General features: G+C 37.6%; 1 protein-coding gene across 1 annotated transcript in view; it reads left to right on the top strand.

The window, feature by feature from the left end:
• DDX4 (DEAD-box helicase 4) overlaps positions 1–25,216 on the top strand; it is a 101,936-nt gene that overhangs the window by 63,956 nt on the left and 12,764 nt on the right. Inside the window, exons 11-18 of the mRNA XM_023545463.2 lie at positions 2,093–2,140; positions 2,238–2,282; positions 2,654–2,796; positions 6,727–6,879; positions 8,107–8,261; positions 14,044–14,173; positions 15,585–15,751; positions 24,493–24,638. Of these exons, the coding sequence (XP_023401231.1) occupies positions 2,093–2,140; positions 2,238–2,282; positions 2,654–2,796; positions 6,727–6,879; positions 8,107–8,261; positions 14,044–14,173; positions 15,585–15,751; positions 24,493–24,638 (987 nt within the window). The remainder of the gene's footprint in view (positions 1–2,092; positions 2,141–2,237; positions 2,283–2,653; positions 2,797–6,726; positions 6,880–8,106; positions 8,262–14,043; positions 14,174–15,584; positions 15,752–24,492; positions 24,639–25,216) is intronic.

A 25,216-nucleotide genomic window follows, 5' to 3' on the forward strand; every position in this document is an offset into this window, starting at 1 on the left:
CTGACGTTAGGTGGATCTTGGCTGAAAGCAGAAAATACCAGAAAGGTGTTTACCTCTCTTTTATTGACAGTGCAAAGGCATTTGGCTGTGTGGATCCTGACAAATTATGGATAACATTTTGAAGAATGGGAATTTCAGAACCCTTAATTGTGTTTATGAGGAACCTGTGCATAGACCAAGAGGCAATTGTTTGAACAGAACAAGGGGATACCGTGTGGTTTAATGTCAGGAAAGGTATGCATGAAGGTTGTATTCTTTCATGATACTTATTCAGCCTGTATGCTGAGCAAATAATCTAAGAAGCTGGACTATATGAAGAAAAACACAGCATCAGGATTGGAGGTAGACTCCATAACATCCTGTGGTGTGCAGATGACAACTTTGCTTGCGGAAAGAAAAGATGATTTGAAGCATGTACTGATGAAGATCAAAGGTTACAGCCTTCAGTATGAATTACGCCTCCATGTAAGGTAACAAAAGTCCTCACAACTGGACCGAAATGCAACATCATGATAATTGGAGAAAATAGTGGCATTGCCAGGGATTTCATTTTACTTTGATCCACAATCAACACCCCTGGAAGCAGCAGTCAAGAAGTTAAATGACGTTGCATTGAGCAAATATGCTGCAAAAGACCTTTTGAAAGTATTAAAAAGCAAAGATGTCAGTTTGAGAATGAAGGTTAACCTTTCCCAAGCCATGGAATTTTCAGTCACGTCGTATGCATGTGAAAGCTGGACAGTGAATAAGGAAGACTGAACAGAAGAATTGATGCCTTTCAACTATGGCGTTGGGGAAGAACATGGACTGCCAGAAGAGCAAACAAATCTGTCTTGAAAGAGGTTGGAGCTAGGATGTTCCTTAGAAGTGAGACTGGTTAGACTTCTCCTGTACTTTGGACATGTTATTAGGAGGGACCAGTCCCTGGAGGAAGGACATAATGTTTGGTAAAGTAGAGGGTCAGCAAAAAGAGGAAGACCCTCAAAACGTGATGAATTGACACAGTGGCTGCAACAATGGACTCAAACATACCAAGGATTGTAAGGATGGTGCAGGACTGGGCATTGTTTTGTTATGGTCATAGGGTTGTTATGCGTTGGAACCGACTTGATGGCAAGTAACAACAGCAACAACCAGCAAAAGGGGCTTACGTGATCAAAAAAAAAAAAGAAAAATAAAACTCCGGACTCTTGGTCTCTAATGAGCTTCTGTGGCAGACAGTATTTCACATGTTTGTCACATCTCATTGTTGGGAGAATTAAATGCTTCCTGTGTGACTCCGCTGGGAGAGGACTCAGAAACTTTTGCCTGGTTTCCTCTGTATTTCATCCTGTGTTCTTTTTCCCTTGCTGATTTTGCTTCTGTCTTTTCATTGTAATAAATTATATAGCCAGGAGCCCTGTCATTCCTTATAGTAAGCCATCGAACCTTAGGGTTGTCTTGCGAACTCCCAACATAGGTAGATTTTTTGGTTCCTTTGGAAACCCTGGTGGCATAGTGGTTAAGTGCTATGGCTGCTAATCAAAGGGTCGGCAGTTCGAATCCGCCAGGTGATCCTTGGAAACTCTATGGGGCAGTTCTGCTCTGTCCTATAGGGTCGCTATGAATCGGAATTGACTTGACAGCACTGGGTTTTTCCAAAACATATTCTTTTTCTTATTAGGAAAAATCACAATACCTTAACTAAAAAGTAGAAGTATATGATAGTCTTACTGTATAAAATTAGCATTATTGAGTACTACCAGTTACCAGTTGCTGTTGAGTCAATTCCGACTTATGGTGCCCCCCGTGTGTGTCAGAATAGAAATGTGCTGCACAGGGTTTTCGGTGGCTGATTTTTCAGATGTAGATAGTCAGGCTTTTCTTCTGAGGTGCTTCTGGGTTAACAGCGAGCACATTAACTGTACCACCCAGGGGCTCTGAAGAATGCTAGGGAACTGAAAATGTATAGGAGTCTATTTATCTTAACTGTCTCCAGTATTATTTAAAAGAAAGGACTTTAGGACTTGTCCTCTTTGAAAATAAGTAATGAAAACAAAGATATGCATAGCCTTGTATCTTGACTGATTTTTACTATGCATTTCTTTAATAGGTGGTTATAAAGGTTTAAATGAAGAAGTTATAACAGGCTCTGGAAAGAGTAAGTTTTACTTTTGATAATGTATTTGATTTTTATAGTGAACATTCTTGGATTTCAAAAACATTCATCCTCTTTTTTTTGTTTGATCCCCTTTAAGATTCTTGGAAATCAGAAGCTGAAGGAGAAAGTGGTGACACTCAAGGTAAATTAATATTTGTGTGATCCTCATGAATGTGTATTGTATTTTAATAAAAATACAAAACATTTAAATGCATACAAACCCAAGCCAAACCTGTTGCCATCTAGTTGATTAAGACGCATAGCGACCCCATAGGACAGAGTAGAACTGCCCCGTAGGGTTTCCAAGGAGTGGGTGGTGGATTCAAACAGCCAACCTTTTGGTTAGCAGATGAAGGCTTATCACTGTACCACCAGGCCTGGTCCTGTATTTTATTTCAACAGTGAAAACTTTAATGGTAAGCAGTGGAAAGTTATAAAGTATTTCAAATTTGACTTGTCTATTTTCCTTCTACTTTTTGTAATGTAAATTGTGTTTTTTGTTTAAATTCCAAGGTCCAAAAGTGACTTACATACCACCTCCTCCACCTGAGGATGAGGACTCCATCTTTGCGCATTATCAGACAGGCATAAACTTTGACAAATATGATACTATTCTTGTGGAAGTATCTGGACATGATGCACCATCAGCAATACTGGTCAGTGTAAAAATTCTTTCTGTATTGACTCTGTAGCAAACTTTCGTTTTTAAATATATGGTACATTTCTTTTAGCTGCTATCGAAGAACATAAATATTTCACCATTAGTATCTGATATTTTTTCGCTTTCCAATCACTGGTAATTATCAGTGCATCCTAATTGCATGCTCAATTTCAGACTGCAGCAGCTGATAAAAATCTTCTGCTTCATCTTTGGCCTTAGTGGTTGGTGCGTAAATTTGAATAATAGTCGTATTAACTGGTTTCCCTTGTAGGCGTATGGATATTATCCTCTCACTGAGAGCGTTGTACTTCAGGACAGATCTTGAAATGTTCTTTTTGACGATGAATGCAACACCATCCCTCTTCAAGTTGTCATTCCCAGCGTAGTAGACTATATGATTGTCCAATTTAAAATGGCCAATACCAGTCCATTTCAGCTCACTAATGCCTAGGATATTGATGTTTATGCATTTCATTCATTTTTGGCGATTTCCAATTTTCCTAGATTCATACTTGGTACATTCCAGGTTCTGATTGTTAATGGATATTTGCAGCTGTTTCTTCTCATTTTGAGTGTGGTGCCACTTCCACAAATGAAGGTCCCGAAAGCTTTACTCCATCCTTGTCGCTAAGGTCGACTCTACTTTGAGGAGGCAACTCTTCCCCAGTCATCTTTTGAGTGCCTTTCAACCTAAGGGGCTCATCTTCCAGCACTATATCAGACAGTGTCCCACTGCTATTCATAAGGTTTTCACTGGCTAATTCTTTTCAGAAGTAGACTACTGGGTCCTTCTTCCTAGTCTGTCTTAGTCTGGAAGCTCAGCTGAAACCTGTCCGCTATGGGTGACCCTGCTGGTGTCTGAATACTGGTGGCATAGCTTCCAGCATCACAGCAACACACAAATCCCCACAGTACGACAAACTGATAGACACGTGGGGTATATCCCACCTGAATTTAGAGACCATCTCAAGAATAGATTTGACATGTTGAACACTGGTGATTGAAGACCAGAGGAGTTGTGTAATGACATCAAGGACATCATACGTGTACAAAGTGAGAGGTCATTGAAAAGGCTGGAAAGAAAAGACCAGGATGGATGTCAGAAGAGACTCTGAAACTTACTCATGAACACCGAGCAGCTAAAGCAAAAGCAAAAGGAAGAAATGATGAAGTAAAAGAACTGAACGAAAGATTTGAAAGGGCAGCTCGAGAAGACAAAGTATTATAATGATATGTAGAAAGAGCTGGAGACAGAAAACCAAAAGGGAAGAACACACTCTCGGTGTTTCTCAATCTGAAAGAACTGAAGAAAAAATTCAAGCCTCGAGTTGTAATAGTGAAGGATTCTATGGGGAAAATGCTAAATGATGCAGGAAGCATCAAAAGAAGATGAAAGGAATACACAAAGTCATTATACCAAAAAGAATTAGTTGACGTTCAACCACTTCAAGAGGTGGCATATGATCAGGAACCGATGATACTGAAGGAAGAAGTCCAAGCTGCTCTGAAGGCATTGGCAAAAAACAAGGCTTCAGGAATTGATGGAATATCAGTTGAGATGTTTCAACAAATGGATGGAGGTGCTCACTCGTCTATGCCAAGAAATATGGAAGACCTCCTGGAAGAGGTCCATATTTATGCCTATTCCCAAGAAAGGTGATCCAGCCGAATGTGGAAATTATCAAACAATATCATTAATTTCACATGCAAGCAAAATTTTGCTGAAGATCATTCAAAAACGGCTGCAGCAGTATGTTAACAGGGAACTGCCAGAAAATCAGGCTGGTTTCAGAAGAGGACGTGGAACCAGGGATATCATTGCTGATGTCAGATAGATCCTGGGTGAAAGCAGAGAATACCAGAAGGATGTTTACCTGTGTTTTATTGACTATGCAAAGGCATTCAACTGTGTGGCTGTTAACAAATTATGGATAACATTGCAAAGAATGGGAATTCCAGAACACTTAATTGTGCTCATGAGGAACCTTTACATAGATAAAGAGGTAGTCGTTCGGACAGAACAAGGGGATACTGAGTGGTTTAAAGTCAGAAAAGGTGTGCGTCAGGGTTGTATCCTTTCGCCATACCTATTTAATCTGTGTGCTGAGCAAATAATCTGAGAAGCTGGACTATATGAAGAAGAACGGGGCATCAGGATTGGAGGAAGACTAACAACCTGCGTTATGCTGATGACACAGCTTTGATGGCTGAGAGTTGAAAAGGACTTGAAGCACTTCCTATGAAGATCAAAGACTACAGCCTTCAGTATGGATTACACCTCAACATAAAACAAAGATCCTCACAGCTGGCCAATAAGCAACATCATGATAAATGGAGAAAAAATTGAAGTTATCAAGGATTTCGTTTTACTTGGATCCACAAACACCTGTGGAAGCAGCAGTCAAGAAATCAAAAGATGTATTGCATTGGGTAAATCTGCTGCAAAGACCCTCTTTAAGGTGTTGAAAAGTAAAGATGTCACCTTGAAGACTAGGGTGTGCCTGACCCAAGCCATGGTATTTTCAATCGCATCATATGCATGTGAAAGCTGGACAATAAATAAGGAAGACCGAAGAATTGACACCTTTAAATTGTGGTGTTGGTGAAGAATATTGAATATACCATGGACTGCCAAAAGAATGAACAAATCTGTCTTGGAAGAAGTACAACCAGGATGCTCCTTAGAAGCGAGGATGGTGAGACTGCGTTTTACATACTTTGGACCTGTCGTAAAGGAGGGATCAGTCCCTGGAGAAGGACATCATGCTTGGTAGAGTACAGGGTTAGCAGGAAAGAGGAAGACCCTCAATACACAGTGGCTGCAACAGTGAGCTCAACCATACCAGCAACTGTAAGGATGGCTCAAAACCAGGCAGTGTTTCATTCTGTGGTGCATAGGGTCGCTATGAGTTGGAACTGACTTGACGGTACCTAATAACAACAGTCTGATATCTGAAGTCAAAAATTTAGAACCGTGTTGGCCTTCTAGGATAGAATTAATTGCTGTGTCAAAAATTACTATTTCATCTCTACCTTCCCCTACCGGGATGAGAACTATATTTAAATTTACTGAAAAGTAGGGTTTTGAACCGATCAAACTGGTTCATCCATTCCTGAGGAAGGAAAACTGGAATAGACCTGAATTTTTACAATTTGGGTCATCCAGAATGGTAACTGCAATGGGAAAATTTTGGAATGGAATGCTTGAAAGAGGTGTAGTGAGGCCCATCAGAATCCTAATGCATGAGATTGGATTATTGGCAGTACAAAATCTAAGTGGCACTATTGGCCGCTGTGTTCGAGTGGGGCACTGCTGTTTCCCACTGTGCTCAAAACCCCACCGGCAAGATTTGGTTGCTATGCAATGTGTATACTGCTGTTGTTTTGCAAGAGAGGGAGGGGTTAGTTTCTAGCAGGGCTTTGACCTGTTAATTTTTCCCATTTTGGTTACCATTCTGGTTTATCCAAATTCTAAATATTCAGTGTCACTTCTTTTGCCATAACTGAACCAGGAAGAACCGGTTCGAAGCCCTTTTATTAGGGATTTGAAATGTTTGCTTCCTAAGTATGTGAGGAAGTGATTTTCCAAGGCGGAAGGGGGAACCCTCTGTTTTCTAGCGATATTTGTACCTGTAATGAGCCAATGTTACTTATCTGAGTTATTCATATTTCATAAGTATTGAGGAGGTAGAAAAAATGTTCTAGAACCACTGTTTACGGGGAATACTTTTTTCTTTCAAGTAATAATATTTGGGCTCTGGATATTTTTGAGTGCGGGCATATTGACAAAGTAACTTTAGGATACAAAGTGGAGCTAATGAAAACTTGAAACTAGTTTAAATGGAATAGGTTTATGGAATGATTTGCATATATATGTAAAATTTAATCACTGCCCCTCCCCCCACCTTTTTTTTTTCCTTTTTAGACTTTTGAAGAAGCTCATCTCTGTCAGACGCTGAATAACAACATCGCTAAAGCTGGTTATACAAAGCTTACTCCGGTGCAGAAATACAGTATTCCCATTATACTAGCAGGACGAGATTTGATGGCTTGTGCTCAAACAGGGTCTGGGAAGACTGTAAGTCATTTTCCTACATATATCCTGCCCCCTTAGTCAAACTGTTAGTTTTTTGAACTTGATTCTTCCTAAGTAGCTTGTATATCTTTTGTTGGATAGGTTTGTAGATGGCTTTATTTTGAACTATTATGAATATCCATGCCTTTGCTTCTGATTTCTGGTTTTGTTGGTGTTTGTATACTTCTGAAGAAAGAATTTTCAACTGTTTCTAGGGTAGTATTGCAGTCCGTAGACGTTTAATCTATTTCTAAATGTGTTCAGTCCCTTCTGGAACATGGTAGTATCTAAAATAAGATGATTAAAGGTCAGAGCACCAGAGGTTATGAAGCATTGACAGAGGCAGCAAATAATTTCAGTGATAATAGCTGATACACATTTGGAGTCAAAAGATAAAGAATGAGAAATAGCTGTATGCATTGTACCTGGTTCCTGGTATGAAGTACCTCAGTTTTTGCTAATTCTAAAAGAACGCTGGTGAGACCAGGCTAGTCATAGGACTAATTTAGGGGGGTTGCCTGTTAAATAGAGTATCATGAGATGAGTATTAAAGACTATCATTTCCAGAATCATAGAGTCCTGGTTCATAGTATTTTAGTCTTTAAGCAACCTCCCTGATAGAGTTGAAAGGAAATAGGTGAGTTGAATAATACAGCTGCTGATGAGTGACTTTAAACATACTTTTGGAGATCGATTTCACTGTCATTTGTCTAAATGAGGAAACTATAGCCCAGAATTTCTCTTGCCAGATGTAACTTCAATAAGGGTGATGTGTTTATAATCTAAATGAATAACTTTCTAGTTTTTGCTCTGCCTATGGACCACTGCGATCACGCATTCTGACTAATAATTTTATTGCTACTCCAAAAGGAGTCATTTAGAATAATTGCTAGATGCAGTGATTTGCATCAGATTATATTTATATTTCCCTTTATAAATAGGTTATTTTTGTTGATCTATTTAGAATGCACAAATGTCTTTTTTAAAAGAACTGAAAAATACTTTCATAATGTAGATTAATTTCATAAAACTTTTTATATTGTATAATATGAGCATAGAGACCTAAATGCTGAAAACTCACTGAAGTAAAAAATTTCATTTCTCATCTTAAAATTACCAGCAAGATGGGAGAAGAATCTAAAGGCTGTAAGGGCACAAGGGATGGTTTTCCACAGGGAGAAAGATGGTACATTATAAAAAAAGGTGTATAATATGCCATCTAACCTCTAGGCAGCTTTCCTCTTGCCAATTTTGGCTCATATGATGCGTGATGGAATAACTGCCAGTCGTTTTAAAGAGCTGCAGGAACCAGAGTGTATTATTGTAGCACCAACTCGAGAATTGATCAACCAAATCTATTTGGAAGCCAGAAAATTTTCTTTTGGGTAAGTACACCTAGATTGTCACTCACAAAAAAATTTTTTTAAAGAGATTTTTCTTACCCATTTTGAGAACTTGGTAATAATATACTCACATAATTAGCATTACTTGATTAAAGTGTACTTTTTCATTATCTTATGAGATAACTGTTTATCTTTTATTTTTAAAATACGCTTGTTAAAAACTAGATAATAATAGAGGTAGAAAGAAAATAATGAACATACCGATATATTTTCTGGTTATATTTTATGCATGTTTAAAAAATGAACTTAGAGTGTTCCTAATAATTTTCTGTTTTACACATAATTTCATAATATGGAAAACTGCTCATTACATAATCAGACCTAATTTTTAATAGCTTTACAATTGTTCATGTGTCTGAAGCCTTTTTATTTCCCTATTTTGGGCAGTTAAGTTGTTGCTAATTTGGGGTTATTATAAGTTAAACTGTAATGAATGTTTTGATACATGAAATTTTTGTTTTTTTAGTATTTTCTAACAATAAGTGTTTATAAGTTTTAATGTTAAAGGGTATGAACTTATTTTAAAGCTTTCATCAGTTTACATTTTTACCAGCAGTGTATGAAAATGACAATTTCACTATACCCTTTGCCAGTATTTGGTATATATTAGTTGTCTATTGCTGCTTAACAAATTCTTCAAAATCTCATTGCTTAGTACAGTAATCATTATCTCACAATTTCTAGAGGTCAGGAATTGTGTAAGAGCTTAGCTGAGTGGTTCTGGCTTGGGGTCTCTCATGAGATTGCAGACAAGACCTGTCAGCCAGGATTGCAGTCATCTGAAGGCTTAACTGGGCCTCTCCATGAGGATGCTTGAGTGTCGCTAGGAAATGGCAGTTGGTTTCTCCTAGATTGAATGACAAATGAGGAGGAGGAGGCGGCAATGGCTTTTATGAAATAGTCTCAGAAGTCCCAGATTGTCACTTCTGACATCTCCTGTTTATTAGATGTAAGTCACTAAATCTAAATCCTCCCCCTTACAAATGGTAGCATACTAAGCTACTTGCTGTTTTTTTTTTTTAATTAACAGTGTATTTTGGAGGTCCCACGCTTGATCTAGAACCATAGTTCTTTCTTTTTATGAATGTTTAGTGTTTCTTTGAATGACTATACTATAAGTCCTCTATTGGTAGACAATTAGGTAATTTTCAATCTTTCGATACTAAAAATAATGGCGGTAATGAATATTATTAAATATTCATCTTTGCCCATTTGTGGGAAATATCTGAAGGGTAAATTTCAAGATATGAGTTTATTGGGACAAAGGATAAATTTTTAAATTTAAATAGAGACTTTAAAATTGCAAAAGAGGTTATATCAATTTACCCTCTTGAATGCCAGTTTCCCAAAGCCTGGTTAGCATGGTATTATCACACTTGGCAGAAAATGTCTTCATTTGCCTTCCGTTTGAAAGTAATGTTGAACTTTTTTAGTGTCTAAAAGCCATTTGTCTTTTTTATGAACTGTTTATTCGTGTCTTAGGCCTATTTGTGTGTATGTGTGGGGGTGGGGTAGGGGGGTGGATTGTCTCTCATAGTTTTTGAAGATCCCTTTATCAGATAGGTTGCAAAATATTTTTTTCCAGTTTGGCTTTTTTTTTTTTTAAATTAACCTCTTGTGTTTGTGTTGTTACAGTTTATCCTATATTGATACGTTATTATTAGGCAAAATCCATAGTTTTCATTAAGGTTCACTCTTTGTGTTGTATAGTCTTATAAGCTTCGTCTACCGTTGTAGCATCCTACAGAACAGTGTGCCCTGGGTTCCGCCTTTCCTGTGAGCCCCTGGTGGCCGCTCATCATTTTATGTCTCTATAGTTTTTATCTTTCCCCAAATGTCATATATTTGGAATCATACTGTATGTAGCTTTTCCAGACTCACTTTTTTCACTTAGCAATATGTATTTAAGGTTCTTCCATATCTTTTTGTAGCTTGATAGCTCATTTTTTTTGATACCTGAATAATACTCCACTGTATGGATGTACTACAGTTTGTTTTTTTGTTTGCCTACTGAAGGACGTTTTGGTTGCTTCCAATTTTTGGCAGTTATGAATAAAGCCACTATAAATGTTCGTGTGCAGGTTTTTATGTGGACATATGTTTTCCACTCCTTTGGGTAAATATCTAGGCATGCGATTGCTGGATCAAGTGCTAGGTCTATGTTTGGCTTTGTGAGGAACTGCCAAGCTATCTTCCAAAGTGACTGTACCATTTTGTAGTCCCACCAACAGTGGATGACAATTCTCATTGCCCTATATCTTCATCAGCATTTGGTATTGTCAGTGTTTTGGATTTTAGCCATTTTAATAGGTACGTATTGGTATCTCATTATTGCTTTTATTTGCAATTCATTAATGACATACGATGTTGTGAGCATCTTTTCATATGCGTATTTGTCATCCATATATCTTCTTTGGTGAGGCGTCTGTTCAGATCTTTTGACAATTTTTTAATTAGGTGTGTTAGTTTTCTTATTATTGGTTTTAAGAGTTCTTTGTATATTTGAATATACGTCCTTCATCAGATGCCAGTGTTTTCTCCTAGCCTGTGTGTTTTCATTGTCTTAACACTGTCTTTCACAGAGAGGAAGTTTCTAATTTTAATGAAGTGGAGCATATCAATTTTTTCTTGTTATGGATCACGCTTCCGTATTTAAAAGGTCATTGCCAAACCTAAGTTTATATAGATTTTCTTCTGTGTTATCTTCTAGAAGTTGTACAGTTTTGCATCTTACGTTTAGGTCTATGATCCATTTCAAGTTAATTTTTGTGGAAGACATAGGTCTGTATCTGAGGATGTGCAGTCATTCCCGCACCATTTGTGGGAAGAAGAAAAAAAAAGCCAACCTATTCTTTCTCTATTGAATTGGCTTTGTTCTTTTGTCAAAGATAAGTTGACTATATTATGTGAGTGTATTTTTGGGTATCTGTTAGGTTCTGCTGACTATTTGTGTATTCCTTTGCCAGTACCACACTGTCTCGATCACACTGTTGCTTTATAGTAAGCATTTTTAAGTCAGATAGCATCAGCCCTCCAACTCTGTTCCTCTTCATTATTGTGTAGCTATTCTGGGTCTTTTGCCTTTCCATATAAACTTAGAATCAGTTCGTTGAAATCTACATAATAACTGGGATTTGATTGGCATTGCATTGAATCTGTAGATGAAGTTGGAAAGAATTGACATCTTAATAATATTTAGTCTTCTTACCATGAATATGAACTATCTCTTCATTTATTTAGGTCTTCTTTGATTTTTTTCATCAGAGTTTTGTAATTTTCTTCGTATAGATCCTATACATATTTTGTTAGATTTATACGTATTTTATTTGTTATGTTAATGTAAATGGTATTGTGTTTTTAATTTCAAATTCCAGTTATTCATTGCTGGTATATAGGAAAACAATTGACTTTTGTGTGTTAAACCCATATACTGCAACCTTGATATAAGCACTTATCAGTTCCAGCAGTTTTTTGTCAGTCCCTCAGGATTTTCTACATAGACATCATATCATCTGCAAATATACAGTTTTATTTCTTCCTTCCAAATCCTTATACTTTTTGTTTCATTCTCTTGTCTAATAGCATTAGCTGGGACTTCTAGTATGATGTTGAGTAGGAGTAGTGAGAGTATCATGTTAGCTGTAGGTTTTTTGTAGATGTTCTATATTAAGTTGAGGAAGTTCTCCATTCCTAGTTTATTGAGAGCTTTTATCATGAATGGATATTGGATTTTGTCAAATGCTTTTACTGCATTTATTGATGTGACTATATGATTTTTTTCTTTAGCCTGTCCTGGCGTATAATTCTGTTTATACATTGTTGGATTTGATTTGCTAGCCTTCTGTTGAGAATTTTTGCATCTATGTTCATGAGAGATATTGGTCTGTAATTTTCCTTCCTAGTAATGGCATTGTCTGGGTTTAGTGTTAGAGTAATGCTCACCTCATAGGATGAGTTAGAAAGTGTTCCCTCCTCTTTTATTTTTTGGAAGAGTTTGAGTGTTCTCTCCTCTTTTATCCTTTGGACGAGCTTGAGAAGAGTTGATGGTAATTCTTTAAATGTTTGGTAGAATTCACCAGTGAAGCCATCTGGGTCTGATGCTTTCTGTTTTGGAAAGTTATTAATTTTTGGTTTAATTTCTTTCATAGATATAGGCCTATTTAGATGATCTGCTTCTCCTTGTGTCAGTTTTGGTAGATTGTGTCTTTCAAGGAATTGGTCCATTTCATCTAAGTTACCAAAATTGTGGGCATAGAGTTGTTCATAGCATTCATTATCCTTTTAATGTCCATGGGATCACTTGTGATGGCCCCTCTTTCAGTTCTAATACCAGTAATTTGTATCTTCTTTTTTTCTGGGCTAGCCTTTGTAGAAATTTTGCCTTTGGACAATTTTATTGATCTTTTCAAAGAACCAGCTTTTGGTTTTGTTGGCTTTCTCCATTTCCTGTTTCAATAATTTCTGCATTAATTTGTATTATTTCTTCTGCTTAAAAAAAAAATTTTATTTTATTACTCTGGATTTAATTTGCTGTTCTGTCTTGAGTTTCCTAAGGTGGAAACTTGGATTTCATTTTCATTTAGTTCAAAATATTTTAAAATTTCTTTTGAGACTTCTTTGACTCATGTTATTTGTAAATGTGTTGCTTAATCTCTAAATATTTTGAGATAGCTGTATTTCTGCTACTGATTTCTACTTTAATTTCATTTAGTATGAGAGCATATTTTGTATGAGTCTAATCTTTTAAATTTGTTAAGGTGTATTTTATAGCTCAGGATATGGTCTATCTTGGTGAATGTTCAGTGTGAGCTTGAGTCTCTTAGTAGGTCTTTTAGTGCAGACTTACTTGTGACCTTCACAAGTGCTTCAGAGCTTTTTAAAAAAAATTCACCCCTTAGCTGAAACAGGAAGACTAGAGGGGGTTGCAGCTGAATATTTCACTTTCTCCGGTCTAAGACTACGGGAGTTCCCAGCACCCAGTGCCGTCGAGTCGATTCCGACTCATAGCGACTCTGTTGCAGTTGGGTAATGCCCTTTCCTCCATGGAAGCTAGAGGGGACTGGAAATTGGTTCCATCCCTCCATGCCAGTTACGCTCCGACATTGGTTAGCCTCTAGTAATTTCCTGTGAGAGGAGGTTGTTGTTAAGGAGAACTGAGCACTATTTTAAAAAGGTTCCGTTTCCCACCTGTAAGAAGCACAGAAGCATGAAGAGTCTTTTCTCAGAGCTTCACAGTGAGAAACTGGTGGGGCACCTGGGAGTAAAACTCAGGAAAATGTGAGGGCCCCCTCCTAAGACTGGGCCCTCAGGATTTATCTTTTTTTTTTTTAGCCTAGCCCGTGCTTAATCTCTAGTCAGCTACCCTTCTTTAAGTATTCCTACCTGATGCTGAATTTAGCTGAAATAGTTTCTGCTCCCTATATTCAGGGATTCTCTGTATCAGCCTGTCTGTTTTTTCCAGTTTTGGGGCTCGTAGTTTGCCCTGTGACCTCAATTCTCTGATGGATCTAAGAAGAGTAGTTAATTTTGACTTTTTCAGTTTTTTTTTTCCTAATGTGGTTTTTTTTTAATGTGGTTGGGACTGATGACTTCCCAACTTCCCAAGTCATCAGTTGTCATTTGTTCTCAACTTCTTTCTGGGAGGAAGTTTTTTTAGATAATTGTGTTCATTTTTTTCCTCATGAATTTTGATTTGTATTTTGTTAGAAACAAGTGCCTAATCTTCACATAGCTAGAAAATGATAATTATTTTTCTTGTCAATAGGACTTGTGTAAGAGCTGTTGTTATCTATGGGGGGACCCAGTTGGGACATTCAATTCGACAAATAATACAAGGCTGTAATATATTATGTGCTACACCTGGGAGACTGATGGATATCATAGGTAAAGAAAAGGTAGGCCCTAGAGTGATAACAAAATCGTGGGATTGATTAGTAATTTTTTCATATAGGAAAGGGGAAGAATGAAATAAGAAAGAAAGGTACTATTAATATTTATTAGAGCACCATTTATATTTTAGATCCTGTCAGATTCTTTGAATAAATTCTCTTGTAATTCTTAAAATAATCCCACCAGGAGATAAATAATATTTTCAATTTTATGCTTGAGAAAACAAACTTAATTAAATTACCTAATTAATTCCCTCAGTTAGCTCTAATAAGGGATAAAGCTAGGGTTAGATTCTGGATGCCTGATTCCAGAATCCATATTCTTTGTTTTATACCCCACAGCATTGAAAGAAAAATGCAATAAAGACTTTTTCCTAGTTTCATATATTCCCTGATAAAGTAGTTTTTTCCTGGAAAAAGTTTTTGTGGTATCAGTAATTTTGTCTCCTGTTTAAGCATGGGAATGATGTTTACCAGTCTTGTTAATTTTCTAAGTCTTTAGAAGAGATTTTAGGCTTCTGGTTTAGGTATTAACATACCAGATTATTTATTACATCCGTAAATCAATACTTTAAGTTCACTTTAAATGAACCTTACTTGATTTTTTTAGGCTCTTCTCTAAAGGATTACTCAAAACATGCTCTTTTTGTATAAGGCGTCTTTTTTAGGATACTCATTAAGAGTATACAGAGAGATTTACCTTGCTCTCTCAGTAAACATCTTCCATGGTGGATCCAAAGTTACTTATCTTCTTTTTGCAAATGTGTGCTTCTATTTATAGCAGTCAGTGTTTATGCAAAGGTAAGAGAAGTTTCCCAGTTGTTCCCAAGTGATTAGAGAATGGATCATTTATTAAGGGTGTGAAGGGGTTAGAAAAAAGTTATCAGTTATAAGACACTTGAATATATCATACTGTTAGGAGATTTTGTTTCTTACATTAAAGTGTCTGACTTTATCAGATAATGCGGTCTAGATCTGTAATGTCCAAAACAGTAGCAACTAGCTACATGTGGCTATTTAAATTAAAAATTATTATAAAATTAAAAGTTCAGTTCCTCAGTCACGCTAGCCACATTTCAAGCTCTTAATAGTTACATCTGACTAGTGGATACCACGTTGCGCAGTGCAGATATAGAACTTTTATTTTCATTGCAGAAAGCTCTACTGTGTATTGCTGATCTAGATGTTTTGGTGTATTTTAGCCTTAATTTTAAAAAGTCTCACAACATTAGAGAAAATTGAGAACTAAAGTTAACAATAATAGTATTATCCAAGTATAACAATTCTCTTCATTTTTTACATTGGTTACTAGGTTTTGACTTTTAAAGAATATTTTAATAGTTGCAATTTTGGAGAATAGTTTAATGTATTAACTAGTATGCATTTTCTGTTCTAATCCTTGAAAATATTCTGAAAGATTGGTCTCAAACAAGTCAAATATTTAGTTTTGGATGAAGCTGATCGCATGCTGGATATGGGTTTTGGGCCAGAAATGAAGAAGTTACTTTCCTGCCCAGGAATGCCGTCAAAGGAGCAGCGTCAAACTCTTATGTTTAGTGCAACTTTTCCAGAGGAAATTCAAAGGTAAATTTTTTTTCTTCTTAAACATAATGTGAATATATATATATAAATTCCTTTATGGAAGGTGAAGCAATGTGAATATCCTATTTTAAATAGATTTATTTTTTTTAAAAGGTTTTAACATAGGTATTTAAAAAATAAATGTATTCCTAAAATGTTTTGCCACGGTTTTTAATTGTGTTTCTTCTTTATTCCTGGTTTACATTAGCATTGCATTTTATCAAAAATGTGCGTGCATGTACACCTAGTCCGCATTTACTGACTGTCTTGTTATCTGACATTTCACATTTATGACAATAGTAAAAAAAATCTACTGTCTATTTTGAGCATTAACAAGGCATTGGGCATGGCAACAATGACTGCGGAGTGTCCCTCCCTAGAGGAGGGTCTTTGGGTAGCCTTCTGGAAGCCGGGCCGTGCTGCCCCGAGTCCTCTACTCCTTCCTGCCGGCCTGGGTGCCACATCCAGCTGCTGTACAGGATCAGCCTCTAGGCAGAGCTCGCAGGCAGCACCAAGCCAGCAGGCACCTGTTTGGGTTCCCAGCTCCTATGCAACCAGAGGTCCAGCAGCTCAAAATTGTTATAGGGTGGAAAGGGAGGAAACAGAGAAAAGAAAGAGGCATTGGAGAGGGTGTTTGGAAGAAATGTGAGTTTAATGACATCCGAAAATGAGCCAAACGGGGCCTGAAGCCCATGCCCCAATAGGGCTAGGCACATGGCCAGGCTCCTAGCACCCTCGCAGGAAGCCCCGAGCCTTGATTTCTCACCAGGACCAAAGGGCAGAGCAGGCTTCTGGATCTTGAATGCAGGACTTGCAAGGGTGGGAGTGGAGCCCTGAAGGTGGCTCCAAGAGGGAAGCTCTACCCAGCACCGGAGGAAGGTGGAGTGGTTAAGCTGTGGGCCCTCCAGGCACACAGCCTGGCTCTATCTAGCTTTGTCACCTCTGCAGAGGAATAATCCATAACTGGATGGCAGTAGGTTTTTTTTGGGTGGAGACTGGTCACAGTGATGAGCACATCGGTAAACCTTAGCTGTTATTATTTCCATGATCATATTTTCTAAGTAAAAAAAGTTGTACAAATGGTTAGTCTAAAAACAGAAAAAAAAAAAAAAATCCTCCCTTTTTACCTAATGCTGATTTTCATGTAATGACCTGGTCTTTGAAACCTAAACATGTCAATAAGTGAAATGTGGGTGTATTTATATACATACATATACATGTGTATGTATATGTATGTATATACACACGTATATATGTACACACGTGTACATATATACATATTTATATACATATACCGTTGAGTTGATTCTGACTCGTAGCGACCCTGTAGTGACCCTATAGGACAGAGTAGAACTGCCCTATAGGGTTTTCAAGGAGCGACTGGTAGATTCAAATTGCTGACCTTTTGGTTAGCAGCCTGAGCAATTTAACCACTGTGCCACGAGGGCACACATACATTTACATTATGCATATGTATTTCTGTGTCTCTCACCATTGTGAGTTTCTCTGGGTCTACAGAAATATTTTCGTCTTTGTAGCAAGTACCTAGCTATGATAAAATAAAAAATTGTGCTTGCTAAATGAAGTTATTATTATGGCTTCACCTCAAACCTAAATTTATAGAACTTAGGAGAATTGGGCTTGGGTAGAAAATTCACATACCAATTATTGACAGATTTGAGAATCATACTATACCATGTGGTCTGGTGAATTCAGAGATCAAGAAAATAACACATAGGAGGGTGACTCCTTTTCTTGCCTGCTGGTCACTTGGCACAGGAAGCCTTAAGTGCCCAGGCAGCAACTGTAGAATATTATTTAGTAGGACTCTTGCTATTTTCTTTATTGGAACTGTTTTTGTCTTTGCGAACCAGGACCTCTAAATCTGAGGAACCTAGAGTTGTCAGTGGGATGGGAAGCATAGATTTTCCAAGTGGGCTGCTGGGAGTGATAATAAGTGGGAGCCGTTTGCTTCCATCCCTTGGCCAGATCCATGCACCATATAAAGACCTCTGTTTCAAAGAGATACTGCATCCTCTTGGATGATGTCCAGTTGTTATGGATTGAATTGTGTTCCCCCAAAATATCTGTCAACTTGGCTAGGCCATGATTCCTGGTGTTGTGCAATTGTCCACCATTTTGTCATCTAATGTGATTTTACTATGTGTTGTAAATCCTATCTCTATGATGTTAATGAGGTGTGGGATTAGAGGCAGTTACGTTAAAGAGGCAGGACTCAATCTACAAGATTAAGTTGTGTCTAAAAAAAAATAAATTTTTTTTTAAGTCAGTATCCCTCTTTTTTTTAAATTGTGCTTTAGATGAAAGTTTACAGCTCAAGTTAATTTCTCATACAAAAATTTATACACATACTGTTATGTGACCCTAGCTGCAATCCGTATAATGTGACAGCACCCTCCCCCTTTCCACCCCCCATTTCCTGTGTCCATTCAACCAGTTCCTGTCCCATTCTGCCTTCTCATTTTGCCTCCGGACAGAAGCTGCCCGTTTAGTCTCATGTATCTAATTGAACTAAGAAGCATACTCTTCACGAGTATTATTTTATGTTTTATACTCCAGTCTAATCTCTGTCTGAAGAGTTGGCTTCGGAAATGGTTTTAGTTCTGGCTTAACAGAGAGTCTGGGGGCCACGTCTTCTGGGGTTCCTCTAGTCTCAATCAGACCACTAAGTCTGGTTTTTTTATGTGGATTTGAGTTCTGCACCCCACTTTTCTCCTGCTCCATCAATGACTCTCTGTTGTGTTCCCTGGTCTCAGGCTGGTAGAGTCTCTGGTTTACATGGCCCTTTCGTCTCTTGGGCTAATATTTTTCTTGTGTCTTTGATGTTCTTCATTCTCCTTTACTACAGATGGATTGGAACCAATTGATGGATCTTAGATGGCTGCTCGAAAGCTTTTAAGACCCAGATTCCACTCGCCAAAGTGGGATGTAGGACATTTTTTCTTAATAAACTTTGTTACACCAGTTGACCTAGATGTCCCCCAAAACCATGGTCCCCAGACGCCCACCCTGCTGCTCTGTCCCTTGAAGTGTTTGGTTGTGTTAAGGAAACGTCTTAGCTTTTGCTTTAGCCCAGTTGTGCTGACTTCCCTATATTTCGTGTTGTCCTTCCCTTCACCTAAGGTAATTTGTGTCTACTATCTAGTTATCTAGTTAGTGAATTCCCCTTTTCCTCCCTTCCCACCCTCTTAACCATCAAAGAGTGTTTTCTTCTGTGTTTAAACCTTTTCTTGAGTTCTGTAATAGTGGTCTCATACAATATTTGTCCTTTTGTGACGAATTTCACTCAGCATAGTGCCTTCCAGATTCATCCATGTTGTGAGATGTTTCATGGATTCATAGTTGTTCTTTATTGTTGCATGGTATTCCGTCGTGCAAATATACCATGATTTGTTTATCCCTTTGTCTTTTGATGGATACTTAGGTTGTTTCCATGTTTTTGCTATTGTGAACAGTGCTGCAATGAACGTGACTGTGCATGTATCTATTCATGTGACGGCTCTTACTTCTCTAGGATATATACCAAGGAGTAGGGTTGCTGGATCATATGGTACTTTTATGTCTAGCTTTTTAAGGAAGTGCTGAATTGATTTCCAAAGTGGTTATACCATTTTACATTCCTGCCAGCAGTGTATAAGTGGTCCAGTCGCTCCACAACCTCTCCAGCATTGATTATTTTGTGTTTTTTGGATGAATGATAGCCTAGTTGGGGTGAGATAGTATCTCATGTAGTTTTGATTTGCATTTCTCTGATGGCTAATGCTCTTGAGCATTTCCTCGTGTATCTGTAAGCTGCCTGAATGTCTTTGGTGAAGTGCCTGTTCAAATCCTTTGGGTATTTTTTAATTGGGTTATTTGTCTTTTTGTTGTTGAGGTGTAGTAGCTTGTAGATTTTAGAGATTAGACTCTGATTGGATATGTCGAAGCCAAAATTTTTTTCCCAGTCTTTAGGTTGTCTTTTTACTCTTTTGGTAAGCGTAAAGGTTTGATTTTTAGGAGCTCTCAGTTACCTGGTTTTTCTTCTGCTGTTTGTGCATTGTTGGTTATGTTTTGTATTCTGTTTATGCAATGTATTAGAGCTCCTAGCATTGTCTCTATTTTTTCTTCCATGATTTTTATCGCCTTAAATTTTATATTTAGGTCTTCCATCCATTTTGAGTTAGTTTTTGTATGTGGTGTGAAGTATGGGTCTTGTTTCATTTTTTTGCACATGGATATCCAGTTATGCCAGCACCATTTGTTAAAGAGACTGTCTTTTCCCCATTTAACCAACTTTGGGCCTTTGTCAAATATCAGCTGTTTGTAGATGGATCGATTTATGTCTGAATTCTCAATTCTGTTCCATTGGTCCATTTATCTGTTGTTGTACCAGTACTAGGCTGTTACGACTACTGTGGCAGTATACTAGGTACTAAAATCAGGTAGTGTGAGGCCTCCCACTTTGTTGTTGTTCTTCAGTAATGCTTTACTTATGGGGGGCCTCTTCCCTTTCCACATGACGTTGGTGATTTGTTTTTCCATCTCATTAAAAAATGTAGTTGGAATTTGGATTGGGATTGTGTGGTACCTGTAGATCGTTTTGGGTAGAATTAACATTTTCACAATATTGAGTCTCCTGTCCACGAACAAGATATGTTTTTCTACTTATGTAGGTCTCTTTTGGTTTCTTGTAGTAGTGTCTTGTAGTTTTCTTTGTATAGGTCTTTTAAGTCTCTGGTTAGATTTATTCCCAAGTATTTTATCTTCTCGGGTGTAGAGGAATCAAACTGATTTGTGTATGTTTATCTTGTATCCAGAAACTTTGCTGAAATCTTCTCTTAGCCGGTAGTTTTCTTATAGATTCGTTGGGATTTTCTGTGTGTAAGATCATATCATCTGCAAATAGGGGTACTTTTACTTCTTCCTTACTGTCATGGATTGAATTATGTCCCCCAAAACATGAGTGTATCAGTTGGGCTGGGCCATGATTTCTAGTATTGTGTGATTTTCCCATATATTGTAAATCTTGCCTTTATGATGTTAATGAGGGAGAATGGGTGGCAGTTGTGTTAGTGAGGCAGGATTCAACCTATAGGACTGGATTGCGTCTTGAGGCAGTCTCTTGAGATATAAAAGATAGAGGCAAGCAGAGAGACAGGAATACCTCATACCACCAAGAAAGCAGCACCAGGAGCAGAGCTCGTCCTTTGGACACGGGGGTCCCTATGCCTGAGAAGGTCCTTGACCAGGGGAAGATTGAGGACTAGGACCTCCCTCCAGAGCGGACAGAGAGAAAAAGACTTCCCCTAAAGCCAATGCCCTGAGTTTGGACTTGTAACCTACGAGACTGTGAGAAAATAAATTTCTCTTTCTTAAAACCATGCACTTGTGGTATTTCTGTTGTGGCAGCACTAGATAACTAAGACACTTACCAATTTGGATGCCGTTTCTTTTTCTTGCCTTATTGCTCTGGCTGGGACCTCTAGCACAATGTTGAATAAGAGTGGTGATAAAGGTCATCCTTGCCTGGTTCCCATTCTAAAGGGGAATGGTTTCAGACTCCATTTTAGCATGATGTTGGCTATTGGCTTTGTATAAATGCCCTTTATTACGTTGAGGAATTTCCCTTCTTTTCCTATTTGGCTGAGTTTTTATCACAAATGGGTGTTGGACTTTGTCAGATGCCTTTTCTGCATCAACTGATAAGATCATGTGGTTCTTTTGTTTTATTTATGTGATGGATTACATTGATTGTTTCTCTAATGCCAAACCATCCTTGTATACCTGGTATGAATCCCACTTGGTCATGGTGAATTTTTTTTTTTGATATGTTTTTGAAATTCTATTGGCAAGAATTTTGTCGATGATTTTTGCATCTTTGTTCGTGAGGGATATAGGTCTGTAATTCTCCTTTTTTTGTGGTGTCTTTACCTGGTTTTGGTATCAGGGTTATACTGACTTCATAGAATGAGTTTGGGAGTATCCCATCCTTTTCTATGCTCTGAAAAACCTTTAGAGGTAGCAGTGTTAACTCTTCTCTGAAAGTTTGGTAGAGTTTTCCAGTGAAGCCATCAGGGGCCAGGATTTTTTTTCTTGGGAGTTTTTAAATTACCTCTTTAATCTCTTCTTTTGTTTTAGGTTTATTTAGTGTTCTGCCTCTGTTTGTGTTAGTTTAGGGTGGTAGTGTGTTTCTAGAAATTTGTCCATTTCTTCTAGGTTTTCAAATTTGTTGGAGTACAATTTTTCATGGTATTCTGTTACGATTCTTCTCATTTCATTTGGATCTGTTGTGGTATCCCATGTCTTATTCTGGTTATTTGCTTCCTCTTTTGTTTTTGTTTTGTCAGTTTGGCCAGTGGTTTATTAGTTTTGATGATCTTCTCAGAGAACCAGCTTTTGGTCTTGTTAACTCTTTCAGTTGTTTTCCTGTTCTCTATTTCGTTTATTTCTGCTCTAGTTTTTATTATTTTCTTTCTTCTGGCGCCCCTTGGCTTCTTTTGCTGCTCTCTTTCTGTTTGTTCAAGTTGTAGAGTTAATGTTTTGATTTTGACCCTTTCAACTTTTTGGATGTGTGCATTTATTGCAATAAATTGTAAGCCAGTCTCTTTTGAGATACGAAAGGAGAAGTGAGCAGAGAGACAGGGGACTGCATACCACCAAGAAAGAAATGTCAGGAGCTGAGCATATCTTTTGGCCCTAGATTCCTACTCCGAGAAGCTCCTGGGCCAGGGGAAGATTGATGGCAAGGACCTTCCTTCAGAGACAAAAGGGAAAGCTTTCCACTAGAGCTAGCACCTGAATTTGGACTTGTAGCCTCCTAAACTGTGACAGAATAAATTTTTTTGTTAAAGCCGTCCACTTGTGATATCTCTGTTATAGTGGCACTGGATAACTAAGACACCCATCTTCATAAATAGTCATCTTCAAGCTAGCCCTGTTCCTTCAGCTGACTGTTTCAGTGTTTTCTCAGGCTAACAGTTTCTGGGTGGTATGGATCCTTAGGTCAAACTTTCAACTTGAAGACTCTTCTAAGTAGACATCATTTAATCTATTCCCTGCTGCTGTATCTTATAAAAGAAGCTGAAAAACCACTTTACACAGTTCTTGGAATATAGTGTTCATTGTTATAACACTGGATTGTAATTATTTCTTATCTAACTATATCCTACTACATTTCACATATTTTGGGCATGTTATCAGGAGGGATCAGTCCCTGGAGATGGACACCAAAAAAGAGAAAGGCCCTCAATGAGATGGATTGACACAGTGGCTGCAATAGGCTTAAACATAACGATTGTGAGGATGGCTCAGGAGCGAGCAGTTTCTTTCTGTTGTACACAGGGTCGCTGTGAGTCAGAACTGACTCCATGGCACCTAACACCACCACCCTACTTGATGTTGTATAACAACCTCAGAGGCAGACACCATCATGTTCGTCCTTGTACTTACAGTGTTTTGTAGCATGTACGCCCAGTACTTTGTACCCATGAATGTTTTAGTGAATGAAAAAGGTGATGAATAATTAAGAATTTCAGGGTTTGTGCCTATGTGAGAAAGTGCTTGACTTTAGAAGGAGGTATATAAAGAAGCTTTTTCTTTTCTTTTGTGGGAAGACAGCAGGGAGGTGAAAGAAGAAGTGTTTTGTTAGATCCTGGATATGCTGAGTTTGAGCTATTTTCATAACATCCTATCAGGCAGCTAGAAAATAAGGCAGAAAGAAGCCCTGCTGGCACAGTTATAAACGCTAGGCTGCGAACCTAAAGGTTGGAAGTTTGAACCAACCCAGTGACTCTGCTGGAAGAAAGACCTAGTGGCCTGCTCCCCTAAAAATTACAGCATAGAAAATCGTATGGGTCAGTTCTTCGTCACATGGGATCGCTATGAGTCGAAACTGATTCGATGCCACCTAACAACAACAACAATTAAGGGGAGAGAAGGAGGATCAAAGGTTGATTTGGGCCTCCCTGTGACCACTATAAACTCAGCTCTGTAATTCGTGATTTTTTTCCACGTTTCTGGATGATCTAAAGCAAGACTTCTCAGTTGTATGCTATCAGTGAGTTACATGTATCAAGATGTTGATTCCCTTAATCTTCAGAGTGGTTACACACAGCCTGGTACAGCCTATCCCATGCACTCTTTACGTTTTGTTCCGTTTGTTTGCCCAATTGTGTTACACAAGTATCATTTTCTTTGTGTGTCATGACTTACCATATGGTTTTCTAATAATTTCTAATAATTGTTCCTTTGAAGTATAGTAGTTTAACAGGTGGTACGTTCAGAAAATGCCGCCTAGGGATAATATACATAAAAGCAATGAATAAAGAACGGAATTTATATATACATAAAAGCAGTGAATGAAGAACAGCATTTGTGCCATAGGCTTGCATTTCAGTTTTTAAATAAAATTTCCTGTTTTTTGAGGCCTGATATTTTAGTGCAGTGCACTTATTATTGTTCTGTACACATTTTATATAGTTTTGAATGGCCAGCAGACTCTCTTGAAATTACTGTCTCTGTGTTAGACACAGACCTCTTCATTAGTAGTTATGTATTTAGCAAAATCTTAACATTTTGTACTGATCTTTAAAAATAATACTTGGATGAAATAAGTAACCACTTTATCTTATCGTAGGTGTTGTAATCACTTTCTAGTTAATGATGAAGTAACACTTGCAGAAATTCAGTAAACATTGCGAGTATTAATGGAAGAGAAGTTAAGAAATAATCTTTTGTCTTTCAAGGTTGGCTGGGGAGTTTTTAAAGTCAGATTATTTATTTGTTGCTGTTGGACAAGTGGGTGGAGCATGTAGAGATGTTCAACAGACCATTCTCCAAGTTGGCCAGTACTCAAAAAGAGAAAAACTTGTCGAAATTCTACGAAACATAGGTATCTTTATATTGATAATATTTCTTGTTATGATTTTGATGTTTTTAAATTATTTTTTTTATCATTACTAGTTTTATTAACTATAGTCTAATACTTACATGAAACTTTTCTTAACATTACACAGGGAACAGTAAATAAAAAAAAAATTGAAAGCTTCAATGTATAAAGAAAGAGGTAGGGTTAAATAATACAGAGGTACAGTGGTTTAGGTTTCTGGTGCATACTTTATGTTGCATCTGTAAGGGAAAATGAAAGAGAAAAAAAATTGCTAATACCATGGAAGTTCTCATGAGAATTTTTTTAAAATTGCGAGTCCAAATTAATTACTTCATTCAATAACTTTGAACAGGGTTTGAAATAAGATTTCATGGTCTTATGATTTATAATACTGTGACAAATTTTATTTTAATTATTTGAATAATCTCTTGCCAGTAAGCACAAAAGGAGATGCCCCAGCTCATTTATAATGCCTGGGGAACAGCTGAGAGATAGTGTGATTGTTCTGGACATTCCTGACAAAGATCAAGGTGCAGGGAAAAAACTGTCAGCTTTGTCTGCAATAAAAGCCAAGGCATTAA

The sequence above is a fragment of the Loxodonta africana genome, chromosome 2 (genome assembly GCF_030014295.1).
Source record: "Loxodonta africana isolate mLoxAfr1 chromosome 2, mLoxAfr1.hap2, whole genome shotgun sequence".
Classification (NCBI taxonomy): Eukaryota; Metazoa; Chordata; class Mammalia; order Proboscidea; family Elephantidae; genus Loxodonta; species Loxodonta africana.